Source organism: Ambystoma mexicanum, chromosome 9 (assembly GCF_040938575.1).
Source record: "Ambystoma mexicanum isolate Mex_15411 chromosome 9, UKY_AmexF1_1, whole genome shotgun sequence".
Lineage (NCBI taxonomy): Eukaryota > Metazoa > Chordata > Amphibia > Caudata > Ambystomatidae > Ambystoma > Ambystoma mexicanum.
In genome coordinates this window covers 629,873,331-629,889,506 of record NC_090931.1, presented here as the reverse complement: position 1 = coordinate 629,889,506, position 16,176 = coordinate 629,873,331, and the positions used below count along the sequence as shown (strand labels likewise).

Here is a 16,176-nt window from a genome sequence, read left to right as displayed (position 1 = left end):
CAGGAGACTTTCTTCATAACAGAGGAGGAGCTTGATTATTCTTGGTTGGAAATGTTATGGTGGAATCTGGGGAAGGGAGACATTTCCTGGAACTGTGTGCATTTGTCCACTTGGAACATTTTAGTTGGATTTACATCTTTGTGTTGAATTTAAACATTTGTGCAACTTGAGATCCAGAAACCATATCCTTTGCACCTTGGAGTTAGTTTTAGAGTTTGAAGGCCAGAATAGGATTTCGGACACAGCGTATTTTTGCTTTCGACCTCTTGGTGAAGGACAGACCCATTTGTTTTGTTAGAGGCAGGGAAATACCTCCTATATTAGGGATAGTGAGGCATTTTCCAACCCCTTTATTATTTTAAATTAATGTTTCTAGCCATAACCATGAGTTCTCTGTGTCCGCGTCTCATTCCTGGCTCCTCAATTCCTCCTTAAGCTTACAGAAGCATTTTTGTACTTATGACTCAATGGGGCACCCATAAGTCACCAGCAATGGCCAGCTTCTTCGGAATAATCCCCTTAGAATCTGCCAAATGCTGCTTCAGCTCAGGGGAACAGGAAACAAAAACATGTTCTAGCAGGACCCCCCACCCAGCCACTCAGGTTTTTCAGGGAATCAGTTACATGAGACACCCAAGTATTATCTTTTTTCTTGTATTCTCTGACCTCTTTATGTATTGGGTAGAGGTTTTCCAAAACATGAAGCAGAGAGCCAGATTCAATCAGCAAAGTCTTGTCTATCATCCTTTGACATATACATAATGGCACTGCAGCCAGAACGGGTTAGCCTGCTGTTAAGATGGATTTCTAAACTCTACCCTGGTCGACAGAGTTTAGGAGGCCATCCTTGTATAGTGAACAGGGGAAACTCGGAGTGCAAACAAACCAATCACGGTAGCATGAAGAGTGGTCAAGGCTAAGTCTCAGGAGAGGTGAATGGGGTCAGGGGTCCACAATGAGTCCACACAGTGAAATACACAGGTTCCATGTGTTAAAATCACGTAAAAAATGGCCGTTTACACAAGAAATCGCGGCAAAAAGGCAGTGGTTTTACCGCCGCAATCCATGTAAAGGATGCAGGGGACACCCCCGGAACCCCCAGACCCATTATACCATTTAAGGAAAGCGAGGGACACCCCCGCAACCCCTGCTCCCCTGAAATGGTATAATGGGGTACACCTTTACAGGGTCAAACCACAGCATTTATCCCACACTTTTTTTGTAAAGGCGACATTTTTGCTGAGATTTTTATTACTGCATACCAATACACAATGATTAAACTTGGACAGTGAGCATAAAAATACTATATTTGTTATAGGCTCAAACACACTAGAAAAATCAAGCGGGTAATACCAGCACACAATACTACAAAATATACAACATTTATACAGTCACAGTTAGAGCAAAGTATACAATTCACCCCGCCCGCCCCAAATATCGGAAATGAAAGTAGTTAATAATTGCACCAACACGTCACAGGAATAGGAACCCTAACTTGAAAGGTCAAACCCCAAGTTCCATGGGGCCTTGTGCCCAAAAGTTCACAAGTGCTTTTGTAAGCTGGGAGAAATTTAGGGAAATGTTCTGTGGTTGTAAAGGTTAGTCCAGAAGACTTTAAAAGGAGTTTACTTGTGAGTAAAATACTTTTAATTGTTGTCACTTTTGGTGGGCTTTTGCAACAAATGTTGCCAAAGCAAAGTATTGTAAAACTGATAAAAGTTCTTCACAAACTTTACAATGGAGGAGATCGGGGAACCGGTCAGTATAGCGACTACTTGTCATCCATACTGCGATTTTCCCCAAAACTTGGCAGGTCGAAGGATAATTGCTGGCGGTATGTTTTCCCATGTTCGATTCCAGTAGCAGATGCCCGGGAGCTGTGGTTGCAAGCGAAGTTCCAGTCGGCTGTATGCACCAGGCATGGAAACAGCATGCATCTCAGCAGTCACTGTCAAAGAAAGCCTTCCAATCCCAGACTCGATGTTGGGGTACAGAAACTTTGCAGAAAGGTGACTTATGTTACTAGCTGAAGACTGCCGAAGTTTTAAGTGAAAATGCAGAACGGCAACGCTTCTGATCGCAGTATCCCAAAATGGAGTTGGTCAGTCCCCTGTGCAGTCCAGGGAAACTTCTGAACACTCTAGGCCACAGGAACATGAGAAGACTTGGAAACTGGTTGGTCCCACCAGTTCAAAGGGTCGAAGCACCACCAAGGGTTTTCTGACATCAGTAGCCAGACAGGGCTCCACTGGGACAGCAGCAAGAAATAATCACCAGGCCTCTTCAGGATTCGTCCTTTGGTCTATCGTCATCTACTCGGCTACACAGGATACTTGGCTATTCTTCTGATTTGCTGCAATGGCTGCAGGACTCCTCTTTATCCTAAATTCAATTGAGTGATGAAATGCAGCTCTCCAATAGAAAGAGCTGCCCCACACTCACGCACCAGCAGTGGTTCAATCAGGGACCACTGTGGAGCAAACTCGTGCATATACTCCAGACACACCAAAACCAGTATGTGGATTGGGACCAGCCAGTCCCAACCCACTACCTGGGTTCCAGCACACATGGCCTGCACTAGCCCTCGAAAAGCACTACTTTCCCAGGCAAATGCATGACCATAAAAGAAAATTCCTGACCTGAGAAGGCAGGAAGAAGGCTAAAGAACAAGCTGAAAACCTTGTGGCAGGATCATGTTGGGACACTCCACAATTAGTAGCCAAACGTGTTCAATGCGAGAGAGCTCACTAAAAATATAGCAAAAATGTAACTGCTGCCACCAGCTGGTCTTTAGGCCCATTTATAGGTAACCAGAAACTCTGAGTGTAGGGCTATGGTGGAACAAAAATGTCCCCATTACACTGCACTGTCAAAAAGACAAAAGGGAAACATAGTTTCCCTGTACTGACTTTATGAAGGACTAGTCAGTTTCTCCATAAACTGAAGTCTTCACTTCACTGCAAAAAGTCAATTTAGGGTGTAAAACAAAAGCAAAACATTTGGGGGTCCATAGAATTTAAAGGGCAAGTTGCATAAGAGTTATTTCCTAATAGTTACTGTGATCGCACACATGCAAGCAGCGATTCTCAAGTGGTGCTGAACATATTTTTGCCTCGGTTTCTTCTAACAACCCACCTCCTTCACCTGGTACTATTCGCTCTTCTCTGCAAAGCATGTGATTCTAAGCAGATCCACAAGCCTCTGAAGACAAATACTACATACAAGTATCATAAATATGATTACAGGTATTTGCTTGGATTCACATGCACACACCCTTCCTCCTCACTTTGGAAGTATAAGATAAATAGACCACTTAAACCTTATTTTTTTCTGTACGCCAATACACACATGTCAAACAACTGAGGGCCTTGATGCGTGAAGCATCATGGGTAACCGTGCATGTCACAGTAGGGATAGTATTACAAACATGCCCAGTCAACACCCCTTTTCGATTTTGAAAATCCTGCAATACTCTGCTCCAACCACTAGATGTCGACCTATGCAAAGCATATGAATCCAAGCAGATTCAAGCATCAGAAAGATTACAGGTGTGTGTGATATTTGTCATATATATGTTAGGGCGAATTCTCTGTAAGTCTAATTTCCCAAACCTAGTGAGTCCCCCAGCAGCTTTGCTGGATTTTTGTTTTTTTATTTCTCTCCTGCTAAGAGTGAGATTCTTTTACTCCCACTCTTAGACATGATTTGAGGTGTTCCTTTATCTTTCAATGTGTTTTATGGGCTATGGGGTCTTTTACTCCATAGGGTCTCATGTGTTTTTGATGTGGGTTACACAGCACCCTCCGTGCCCTAACCCAGGGGTGTCATAGCGACCCCCCAACATAGAATCCATACCCTGGGACTGACTACTGTCTCCCAGGGCATGTAAAGTCACCATTGGCTTTACTAGTCCCAAATTATGAACAGAAACCAGTACAAACCATCATATTGTGGACGTACTGGTCGGGGCAATTAGATTGCCCCGGGGTCTGTTGTTCGAGGGGGCACGTCTCCGTCCCCCCTGATTGAGTTTTGGCTGGTGGCAGTGGAAACTACTTTTTATATTCGACCGCAAATATATCTGAGATTTTCCCATTGTTCGAGGCTACCAACTTTAATTATTTAATTCCTATAGCCTCGAACATACCGCCGGTTTATTTATTTAATATTAATTCACCGGTTGGTATTTTTTGCCAGAACTCGATTCTAAAATGGCGTTTGTGTTCTCTTCTGTGACTCCAACCCAAGTCGAGCCCTTTGTTCCACATTTTGGTGGGCTTCTCCACAGAAGCCTCCAAAAGTGGTGCCACTCTGTCTGGGTACCACAGGGGTGTGGGAGGGGGTTTAGACACCCTGGACTGAGTTACCTTGGTAACTCAAGTCGCACTCTTGTGTGATTGGCCCAAGTGGTGAGCCGGCCGGCTCACCACTTAGCATATTTGATTGACAGCTAGGCTGAGTGAATGGGGGTGTGCTGCATAGAAGCAGGGCTTTGGGGACTGGAACTTCAGAAGTCGCCACAGGACCTAAGAATCCGAGGAGGGAGAAGCTGAGCCGACCTGCAACGACACCACCGGTGGAGCCCTGCTGAACCGTCTCACCACTTTTCCCGACGACAGAGGAGATCTCCAGTCCGGAGAGTCTTCTTCCTTTGACTGGTGGGGATAACCAGTTTTGCCTTCTTTTCACCTTCCTGGAGCATCTCGTGGCCGCATTGCCTGTGCCAAGCACCCCGCCAACCGGAATACCACGGTTTACCACTACCGCGAAGAGAAGGGTAGTACCTTTTAACCAAAGAACTCTGCGGCTGGTTTCTTCCCTGGCAGTGCAACAACCTTCATCTTTCCTCCACGGCGAGACCTCTTCTTCCTCTGGACGAAACACCGACTTGCACCTGCTGCCAGGAACTGCCCCCGCTGGAGCTTCCTTCACACTTAAGGTACTGTGTCCCGCCTGGCTTCCCTTGCGACAGATCGTTCGGGTGACAGTAAAGCCTCGACTTTCTAATCTGGGCTAGCCTGGGACAGCCTAGCTAACTTTTCCTGACTTTAATTTCATCCTTTTTGTGCGAACTATCTACAAGACTCTTGGGCATAACCCCAATGTGTGAACCTGGACCCCTTCTGCTTGCTCTCTCCAAGAGTGGGCCTTGCAATTGACTTCCTTGCTCTCCAGTAGAACTCAGCCTATCCTGCCTTACGGTGGTTCTTTGTAAAAGTATTGAAACTTGTGTGCTTCCTTAACTCTGCCTTTTTCCCCTCCCTTTCTTTACAACTTATTAGAGTGTCATTTTATGTTAAGCGCTCACCTCTGTCTGAAAATAAGTGGTGTTTCTCACTAAGACTTGTCTAATAAGTGAATAGGGTTGTATATATATATGATAGTGACTGTGTGCAGAATTTACTTACCTCGTTTTTGCTAGTGTAAATCACAAGTGTGTTTTTAAATAAATAATTATATACTTTTACACCAAAGCTCTGGTCAGTGTTTTTGTGCTACTGTGTTTTTGTACCTATTGCGTATACTGTGCATACTGCCTAACTCTTATTGAGGGAAGTCTGACTGCTCAGCCACAGCTACCAAGTGAACCTGTGTGGTGCAGACTGCTACCAAGTGGGTTTACTGCCAAACACATGTGGTCCTAAATCTTTTGCAGTGGTCCCTAAGGGAACTGCACAGGTTTCTGCCTAACAATATACTTTTGTTTTTTGAGTAACAATCCTTAACGGTTTTTATATGCTTGGTGTGTAACTAAAGGCCGAATAACTGCATTTTTATATACAGTCTAGCCTTAATGAAGTGTTCTGTGTTGACTCATTGTAGCCCTAGACCACACACATTTCCTGGCACTAAGCCATGACTGCTCGCTCACATACCTTGATTGGGTTTTGTCCATCCTCTGTATTACCTGGTCACCATAAATAGGGTGGCCTCCCAAAATCCTCCCACTAGGGATGATTTTGGAAATCCATGTAAACCTGTGCTTACAGGGATTTTGGAGGCGAAAAGATTCTGCACTCGGCTGCATTCCAGGTATTTTTGTTCTAGCTAAATCACATGCATGTATGCATGCATGCCCACCTAGAACAAATAAATCAAGAAGTGCTGGTGTTGTGCAAGGCTGCCATGTGGGTTGTGAGGTACTAAAGGCTGGTGATGGTAATGAGGGGATTTTTGATGGAGGCTGTTGTTTCTAGGTTAGGATTGTGCGATTGTTGGGGAGGATTCTAAGGAATGTGCTAATTCCATTCTACGTTCGAGAAACCCAGCTCTTTTGCTGGACTTAAGGACTTTTAATTTTAATCCTGAAGAGAGTGAGACCTTTTTCCCACCCTCTCATGCATTATTGTTTAATTTGAACTCTGTTTCGTTTGGTTTTGGAGTCTGAAAAACTCCATAGGCATCATCTTTTTACATTGTGACACACAGCACCTTCAGTGCAGTGGCACAGAGAAGTCGTCCAGATTTCCCAAAGTTTAAATACCTTCTCTTGGTTAAACTACTGTTTCCAAGAGCAGTAAAGTGAAATTGACTTTATATTTGTAACTTTCTAGACCAAGCACACACCATTTTACAATAGGGTGCTGGAGGTGTTACTTAGTATCCCCTTTGTCAGTTTCTCATGTAACATTTTTATGTCGCCCTTTCTACAATAAGTGGCAGTGGTTTACTTTTTACTACCATTGAGTGTTTCTACCGCGAGCTGCAATTGCAGCTGCAGTAAAGCACCCATGGGTGCCTGTTTTGTCAAAATGGCCCCAGTCTTCTTTTTTCGCCATTTCTTGTTGGACAGGTCCTTCTTGAGATTTACTCTGCGGGCCAAACCAGGTTTGGTCCCTTTGTTCGTTTTTGTCTTTGGCAGGATTAACTGGTGAAGCCCTCCTCTGGCTCCAGCGTGTCTGGCAGGGCAGGAAGCGAGGGAGATTCCCGAAACCCCCTGTGCTCAGTCTCCATAGGTATAGGAATGCACCCAAAGGTGATTGGCTGGCTGTCCCTGGAGGACAGCCACCCTGCTGTGTGATTGACAGCTAGACTGCGAGAAACCTGTATAGAAGGCGAGGTCTTTTGCTTGGAAGGCAGAGTCGACCACTGGACGAAGGAATCTGAAGAACTTGGAAGAGACGCTTGCTACAACTCATGGACCGTTGGTTTGCCCGGTGAAGCCCTGCTGCAGTGCTGAAGCTCCGAATTTGTCTTGACTAGAGAAGCCCTTCAAAGGACGACTTCTCAACTTGGGTTGGTGGGACTAATCCACCCCAAGACTAACTCCTCTGGATATCCTCTCGAAGCTAGCTGTACTTCCATTGCTGCTGCAGGAACCAATTGCCAGGGAGAGGCACACCAGAATCGAGTGAGAGTCTTTAAGTCGGACCCTAGCACCAGGGAGATCCTCCGGACTCCCATGAAGCAGGATTGACCAAGCCTGAGCCGCCTCAACACAGTGCTGGACCCCAGATGCAAGGAAAGTCTTCCAGGTGTCCGAGAACCGCAGTAGTGCTATTCACGAGAAGCTGAAACCACAAAGTGCCTCTGATCTGAAGTTTGCCCGTTGCTGCCGCCGACCTTCATACCGTAGTGCAGGAGTCCCCAGACGTTCTCCCTCTTGTCCCCACGACTGAAGCCCAGAAACAGGATTTCTGATGTTTGTTAATCTGCTTAGAATCGCATGCTGTGCATAGGTCTGACATCCAGTGGTCACTGCGGAGTATTGCATTTTGTTTTTCGTAGTCGAAAAGGGGACGTCGACAAGGCGTGTCTGAAACACTATCCCTATAGTGACGTGCGTTGTACCCACAATCCCTCACGCGTCGAGGTCCCTCAGATTGTTTTTTTCCGCCCAGCTTCTGGTCGCCTTCACGCGGAGCTCCTTGAGATGCCATTGCAACCCTCGACCTTTTGGTCGTTTCTTCTCATAAAATTTATACACACTCCCTCGACGCAGTTGTAGCTGTTCTCCGCCGAGAAAAATCGTCGACGGAGGGTAGAGCGGAGGAAATCTTCGGCGCTGCCGAACACGTGGCCTGGTCTCGCTGGCCATATACAGTAGGGAGAGTGGGGTCGTGGGAGATCTCTGGGTCTTTCTGAGAATGCCTTTCCCTTTCCCCTTCCTTTCCCTTGGGGTGTTTATCGCAATTTATTGCCTCGGCTATGGAGAGGACACCGTTTAGGTTTTGCCCACTTTGTAAAGGCAAATTCACTTGGAAGGACAAGCACTCACGGTGTAACCGCTGCTTGCCCCTCGATCACAAGGAGGAAGGGTGCGCGGCTTGTCGGCTTCTTAAGCCTAAAACTCTAAAAGACCGAAGGGTTAAAAGGTGGGCGGCCTACGCGATGTCGAAGGCCGAAGGTTCACCCGCCGCTGCTACCACCGACAGTGACGAGGAACGCGATAACACGACCTCAGCTACGGAAGTCGAAACCCCCTCTAAGGAGCGCTTGCGCGCTTCGTCGTCTGTCCCCGGCCCCGACGGGCTCGGCTCACGCCCTGCTTATGGGGATGAACACCCCGGCGACACTGACGCACACAAAGATTCACATAAGCACACAACCCACGGCTCTTCTTCGTCTAAGACGAAAAGAGCTTCGGCGCCCAAGGAGACGCAGGTTCCACCGGCGGACTCCTCGGACCGTTCGGGTTCGAAGCCCCTCTCGCAGCCGCGACCTGCGACTGGGCTTTCGGCAAACAAGGGCGCTGCCACCAAACCATCGGCCGGTGCGCATCAACAGAAAGCGCAGACCGCCGTAGAGTGTTCGATACCCATAGCGTCGAAAACTCAAGCTTCCGCCGACAAACGAGTCGCCGATAGCTTAGCGAGGATCGCTGTAGCCGACGCCCAAAAGCGTACGCCGAAGATTACGTCGAGCGTTACGCATAAGTTAAAGGATACGCCGAAAAAGCCCGAAGGAAAGCAGGGACTACCCCCTTCAGTCAGGGAGTCTCCCGACACACCTGAAGGTTTTTCGGAGGGCGACGGTACACTTTCCTCGACGCTTTGGGAGAGGTCGAGCCATTTCGAGTTAGATAACTCTATGTTTCCCCCGCCAGACCGCTCTGGGGTACCCCATGAAACAATGGAAAGACTCCACCTCTGTATGGAGAGGATGGAAAGGTTCATGAGCACCCAGGCCTCTCAAACTCACAAGAGGACTAGAGAAGGGCCTCAGGAGGACCCCAGGGCCAAAAATCCGAGGCTAGTCGATCCCCAGCAGGACACAGCCTCAGACTTCCAAGATGTATATGACCTCACTGGGGAGGAACAATACTTCGAGGAAGAAGATGATTTCATGGACAATGAAGAACAGAACCAGGAGGAATGTCTGGAAGACAGAACAGACATTATAGAAGAAGGCTTCGGGGTTAACCCAGAAGAGGGACCTTCACACCCCTGGCAATCACCATCAGTGTATTCCGACACTGATGTCCTAAACCTAACTCCTCCGGACAATTCTCCAGTTAGGAACACGTCTCCAATTGACGATCAGCCCACGTTCAATGCACTGTTGCGCAGAGCAGCAGCGCATTTCGAACTCGACACCGGGGAACTCTCTCCAGAATTGGACTTTGTAGAAAGAGTGATTAAAGAAAAACCCCCGGTCAGCCAGACCATTCCCCTCCTCGCTTCAGTGAAGAGAAGGATCATACCTTCGCTGTCCACTCCCGCAATGATCAGAGGGGTCAATCCACGGATTGAAAAACTTTTCACTCCTTCACCCTCAGACCCCCTCTACATTAGGGGACATTCCATTCCGGATTCCCTAGTGGTATCTAATACTAGAAAGAGGGCAGGGGTACCACTTTCCACCAGTGAGGCACCCCCTGACAAGGAGGGCAAGAGGCTATATGCCCTTGCAAAAAGAGTTACTTCCTCGGCTGCCTTCTCAGCAAGAATTGCCAACAACAATTCCTTGCTTGCAAGCTACGCAGACGCGCAGTGGGCCAAACTGCGAAAAGACGCCGAGGAAGCACCGGAGCCTTTACGTACGCGCCTACTGTCAACTATTGGCGAAGGAACCCAAGTGAACCAGAGCATTGTTAAAAACTCTCTGGACGCGGCAGAAACAGCAGGACGTTCCCTGGTACAAGGAATACTCCTAAAGCGCCATGTATGGCTGCGCAACTCAGGCTTTAAACCAGAGACACAGGCGTCTTTGATAAATAAACCTGTCGAGGACGCTAACCTCTTCGGAAAAGCGGTAGATGAAGCCCTAGAGATGGCTAAAAAAGAGTTCGACACTATCAAGACTCTTGACCAAATCTCTAAGCCCACTACCAGGCGCGGCTATGGCAACAAACGCTTTTTTCGTGGCCAACGCCAACACCAACAACAGTCAACATCAGCAATACCCTGCCACCAATTACCAAACCAATAGTGGGCAGTACAGCCAAAGAGGCCAACGCCGGGGCAAAGGGAGGGGTCGGGGATCCACCCCCAGAGGCTCCCAAGCCCCCAACAACTCCAAGTGACGCGAACATTCGCGTCCCCTCCCATGCAACACCGGTCGGGGGCCGGATAACATCCTTTCTTCCTGCATGGGAGGAGATAACGTCAGACCGTTGGGTACTTTCCACCGTAGCCCACGGTTACTGTATCGAATTCAACAGTTCCCCATCCTACAGACCCCCGAGGGGACGTCGCATGACGCCGGAACATCTTGCCATCCTTCTGCAAGAAGTACAACAACTTCTGGAAAAAGGAGCCATAGAGGTCGTGCCTCTATCTCAGGTAACGGAAGGTATTTATTCAGTGTACTTCCTTGTACCCAAAAAGGATCTAACCATGCGCCCTGTATTAGATCTGCGCCCAGCGAACAGATTTATCAAACCCCAAAAGTTTCGTATGGTAACCTTACAGGAAGTGATCCCACTGCTTTCCCAGGGAGATTACATGACAACATTGCACATGAAAGATGCATACTTTCATATTTCAATGTTGCCAGCGCACAGAAAATACCTAAGGTTCATGATAGAGGGCAAACACTACCAGTTCAAAGTGCTACCCTACGGTATAGCATCAGCACCAAGGGTATTCACGAAGGTGCTGGCAGTGGCAGCGGCCCACCTGCGCAGGTTGTCCATCCCAGTTTACCCTTACCTCGACGACTGGCTCATAACAGGGGATTCTTACGAAACATGTTTCGCAAATACCCAGAAGACGGTAGACCTTTTGTTCCAGCTAGGCTTCTCCATCAACGAAAGGAAGTCCAGTTTAAACCCCAGTCAAATCAAACAATTCCTAGGGGCTCTAATTCAAACAAGGGACGGCCTCGTCTTCCCCTCCAAAGAGAGGGTCCAAAACATGCTGTTTCAGATCCCCCAATATGTAAACGGCCAAGAGGTGACGGTACGCAAAGCAATGCGCTTGCTAGGAATGATGGCGTCGTGTATTTATTTGGTACCTCACGCGCGCCTGCGCATGCGTCCAATGCAAGAGTGGCTCAACAGCCAGTGGTGTCAGGCCAGCGGACTATGGGAGGATCTAGTGGTGGTCTCGCAGGCCTTGGTTCTCTCGCTACAGTGGTGGACAAAGGGAAACATGGAAAAAGGAAAACCCTTTGCCACACCCGCGGCGGAAGCCACTCTAACCACAGACGCATCCCTTACAGGATGGGGGGCTCACCTATCCCATCAGACTGCTCACGGAGTGTGGACTCCGAACGTAGCATCCAAACACATCAATCTACTGGAGCTACTGGCGGTATTCAAGGCATTAAAAGCCTTCCAAGAACACCTACAAGGCAAGACTGTAATGGTCCTCACGGACAGCACTACAGCCATGTACTACATCAACAAGCCGGGGGGCACCCACTCTCCAGGCCTATCCAAACTGGCCCAAAATATATGGAAGTGGGCTCTCAGACGGGACATGTTCCTACTATCACTACATGTACCCGGGGAACTCAATCTGCTGGCAGACAGTCTCAGCAGAGATTTCCCCCTGCCCGAAGAGTACGAATGGCGCCTGCACGAAGACATCGTCTTCGACGTCTTCACACAATGGGGTTTCCCAGAGATAGACCTGTTCGCAACCCTGGAGAACTCTCAATGCCTAAGTTACGCCTCCAGGTACCCCCAGAACCAATCCAAGGGGAACGGTCTGTCGATGCAATGGTCAGGGAAATTTGTTTACGCTTTTCCCCCCGACTCCCCTTCTCAACAAGGTGGTGCACAAGATGCACCAGGAACAAGTGACCATGATACTAGTGGCCCCTATGTGGGCACGACAACCATGGTTCGCTCACTTGATGGAGATGTCTCTATCTCCCCCAGTAAAACTCCCCTGCCCGTACAACATGCTGTCTCAGAACAAGGGCAGGACCCTGCACCCATGCCCCCAGAACATGAACTTAGCAGCTTGGCTCCTGAGATCATAGAGTTCGGACATCTACAACTCCCGCAAAGATGCATGGACATCCTCAGGGAAGCCAGAAAACCGAACACTCGCCACTGCTATTCTAGCAAGTGGAAAAGATTTGTCATCTGGTGCAGGAGTAAAGGCATCAACCCTATTGACTGCTCTCCCACACATGTGGTACTATACCTAACCCACCTTTTGGATTCAGGTCTAGTATTCAACTCCATTAAAGTCCACCTAGCGGCACTTTCTGCATACACCACTTCCCAACTCAAAGTGTCGTGGTGGAAGTTCCCGGTTATAAAGGCCTTCATGGAGGGAGTAAAAAGAATACACCCCCCGATAGCTGACCCAGCTCCCGGATGGGACCTTAATGTGGTACTTACAAGACTCATGGGCTCTCCATTCGAACCCATGCACAAAGCATCTCTTAAACACCTCACTCTTAAGACTGCTTTTTTAATAGCTATCACCTCCATCAGGAGAGTAAGTGAACTTCAGGCTCTTTCTATTCTAGACCCCTTCGTTACAGTTCACAGAGATAAAGTGGTTCTACGCACTCACCCTAGGTTTGCTCCAAAATTTATTTCTAAATTCCACGTAAACCAATCTATAGAACTACCAACGTTCTTTCAAAATCCTTCCAATTTGGGAGAAAGGACTCTGCACACACTTGATGTACGCAGGGCGGTCATGTTCTACATGGAAAGAACCAAACCATTGAGGAAGACTAATCAGTTCTTCGTCTCGGTGGCAGCAGGAAGAGAAGGAGATGCGGTTTCAAAATCCACTATTTCTAGATGGATTGTTCAATGCATCACTCTCTGCTATACTCTTGCTAAGAGAGAACTGCCCTTTAAGCCAAGAGCACACTCTACTCGAGGCACGGGGGCATCCATAGCATTCATTGCAAATGTTCCCCTTGAGTCCATCTGCAAAGCGGCTACCTGGAGTTCTGTGCACACCTTTACAAAACACTACTGTCTAGATACACACTCTAGATCTGACTCCCAGGTGGGACAGGCAGTATTACGACACCTTTTCTCTACTGTTCCTTCTCATAACCCACCGCCAACTCCGGGTACTGCTCGCTAGTCTATGTGTGGGTACAACGCACGTCACTATAGGGATAGTGTTTCAGACACGCCTTGTCGACGTCCCCTTTTCGACTACGAAAAACAAAATGCAATACTCCGCAGTGACCACTGGATGTCGGACCTATGCACAGCATGTGAATCTAAGCAGATACAACCATCAGAAATGCTTTTACGGTAAGTAATGCATTCTCATTCCATGCTACAACTGGAACAAAAGCCATCTGGAACCAATTTCTTCAGACCTAAGGTACTGTAAACTAAGGGGTACTTGCCTCTTGTTGTGTTGCCTTGCTAGCTCTCAGTTGAGACTTGTCTGTTACCTTTTGCAGAGTTGCTTGCACCTTCGCCCCTCACAAGCCTCCACGCTTGTAGCCCATGAGTGATTTTCATTTTCTACAAAGACTTCTAAAACATTGTGCAAGACTTTTTACTTACCTTCAAGAAGTGCTTCAGCTCCCCTAGACTTTGCTCAATTGACATTGCCTGTCCTGGCTCCCTGAAAGACTCGTCTAACCTCAGACTGTGTGCTTTAGCTATCACTCAACAAAAGTGACACATTCTATAACTTGTGTTGCTGGGAAAGGGTTAATTTACTTTGCATTGGGGGGGGGTTCAAAAGTACTTACCTGCTTGAGACTATTTATTCATTGTTTATCCCTCCTACATTTCCCTTTTTACACCAAACTCTGTATTGCTCTAAATGTGCAGTTGATCTATCAATGTCCACAGTGTCCTAGTTACTTAAGTCGCCTCAGGGTGTAGGACGTGTCTGTGTGCCATCCCAAATGGGTATCTACTGATTTATTGAAACTGAGTGTGTATTTTTGAAGTGTATATTTTTGTGTTACATAGATTGCTCCCTTCTAAATAAGGATTATTAAAACTGACAAATTAATAATTGTTTAATCAAGAAACCTTGAGTGTAAGTTTATTTGGATACTTCTCACTGTGAATCTGTGTTGCAACCGTACAGCTCACATTGACCCCTCTTAAGATAGGCCTGGCTGCTCAGTCACTCTACCAACTTGTGTAGTACATGGTTATACTAAAGGTTGGGTTAACCTTTGCCAAGAGCACAAGGCTGGTGCAGTCTCCCAGAGGGTACTGCATACAATCTTGCCTAACGGCGATCTACACAAAGATTGGGAAGGGATCAATACTGCTTAGTGAGCGACACCGATTGATGATCTGCATTTCTGTGGTTCCATTTTGTTGGTGAAGTTTTTCTTTGTTACTTACAGGAATTTGAAGATCTTGATGAAATCATTGCACGCTACATTCAGCCCATGGCATCTTTTGCCAGAGACCTTGTGACACACAAGTACTATCATGACTGCAACGGTGGTGACAGGAAGGTACGTGTATTCTAGTGAAGCATTTGCTGTGTGCCTGGGATTTGGGGATTGTGCGTTAGGGTGAGGATATTGTACCCAAAAAGGCTCCTGTGATAGGAACAGGAAGTTGGTTGTTGGGATTTGTTGTGATGTGAGATAGGTACTGTAGGTTTTTGCAGCACAAATATGTTCTGCTTGCCATGCTGAACACCTCATTCTTTGTCTCCTGTGTCTTCCTCTACACGGTTGTGGTATCTGGATCATAGAGGTGGGAATACAGCACATTCTACACAGCATTAACAAATTGAATATCAGTTCTAGCGATCCACATTACATGAGTTTTAAACTAATTCTGATCTCCAAGTTGGTCCTCAGTTTATTTTGATCTTTAGTGACCATAAAATGTGGAAGTCCCTGGTAGTGTTCATAGCCCATTTTGACCTAAGTCGGATGGTAAATGCTGGGAGATTTTTCCGCAACCCTCTGGTGAGTGATGTGAAACAACAATCTTAAGGGGTACACAGGTTCCAAGTAAAATATATACTAAGCTCTATTTTTGGTAGATCTTCATGAGGTTGTTCTATAGCCCCCTCATGAGGAATGAAAAACCATCTAACATACTGGCAAGTCTGTGATCCCAACCAAACTATGCAACAAACGGAGTTCCAATGGCAGGTGTCAGGCTTAACGCAAGTGCTACACTGTTATACTGAAACTTGTATTTTATTATGAATTGGTACTGCTAGTAACTTGAAGTTCAAATGGGGTTAAACATAATGCATAGTAAGCAATACTATATGTATAACAGCAGTAAAGGGCCATGGAGGGACCTTGCCCATTACTGAGCAAAATGTATTTCCCCTAACTGGTGTTGGGCACAATACATATAATGCTACCAGGTGCTATCGGGTGGGGAGAAACATAGAGCCTTAGACAACAGTATAAATAAATTCACAAAGTCATGATCAGGACCAAACAAGCCAGACAGTCAAAATAATTGCCCTCGGCTCTTGTGAATAGCAACATTATTGATTCCTCACCTGCATCAACCCCAGAATTATTTGCTGGACTTGGTGATTTGTCCTTGTTGTTGGGTGAGTGGGCATCCTTCCCAACACCCACTCATCCTCCCCGCCCCCCGTCACCCTTTCTTTTGGTCCTTTTATGGTTAACCTTTTTGTGTCCCTCCATAGTGTGTGTTTAGATGCATAGTTTTGGGCTATCTCTATTTTACTATGGGCGCAGACAGAATCTTCTGTGCAGTGTTGCTAGGTTACCTTTTGCGCTTCCCTTTGAATTTTTCTTCCTATCTTTTTTTTTTTGTGAATTTGTACGGCGCCTATACACAAGTGTTTTCAGGCACCACTAGAAAAAAGTGGGGGTGGGGGGGTA

General features: G+C 47.0%; 1 protein-coding gene across 3 annotated transcripts in view; it reads left to right on the top strand.

The window, feature by feature from the left end:
• Window positions 1-16,176, top strand: part of SUPT6H (SPT6 homolog, histone chaperone and transcription elongation factor) — a 1,195,112-nt gene that overhangs the window by 968,373 nt on the left and 210,563 nt on the right. For all 3 annotated transcript variants that reach the window (XM_069615328.1, XM_069615329.1, XM_069615330.1), the window contains one exon: window positions 14,692-14,805. In XM_069615328.1, coding sequence (XP_069471429.1) covers window positions 14,692-14,805 — 114 coding nt within the window. The remainder of the gene's footprint in view (window positions 1-14,691; window positions 14,806-16,176) is intronic.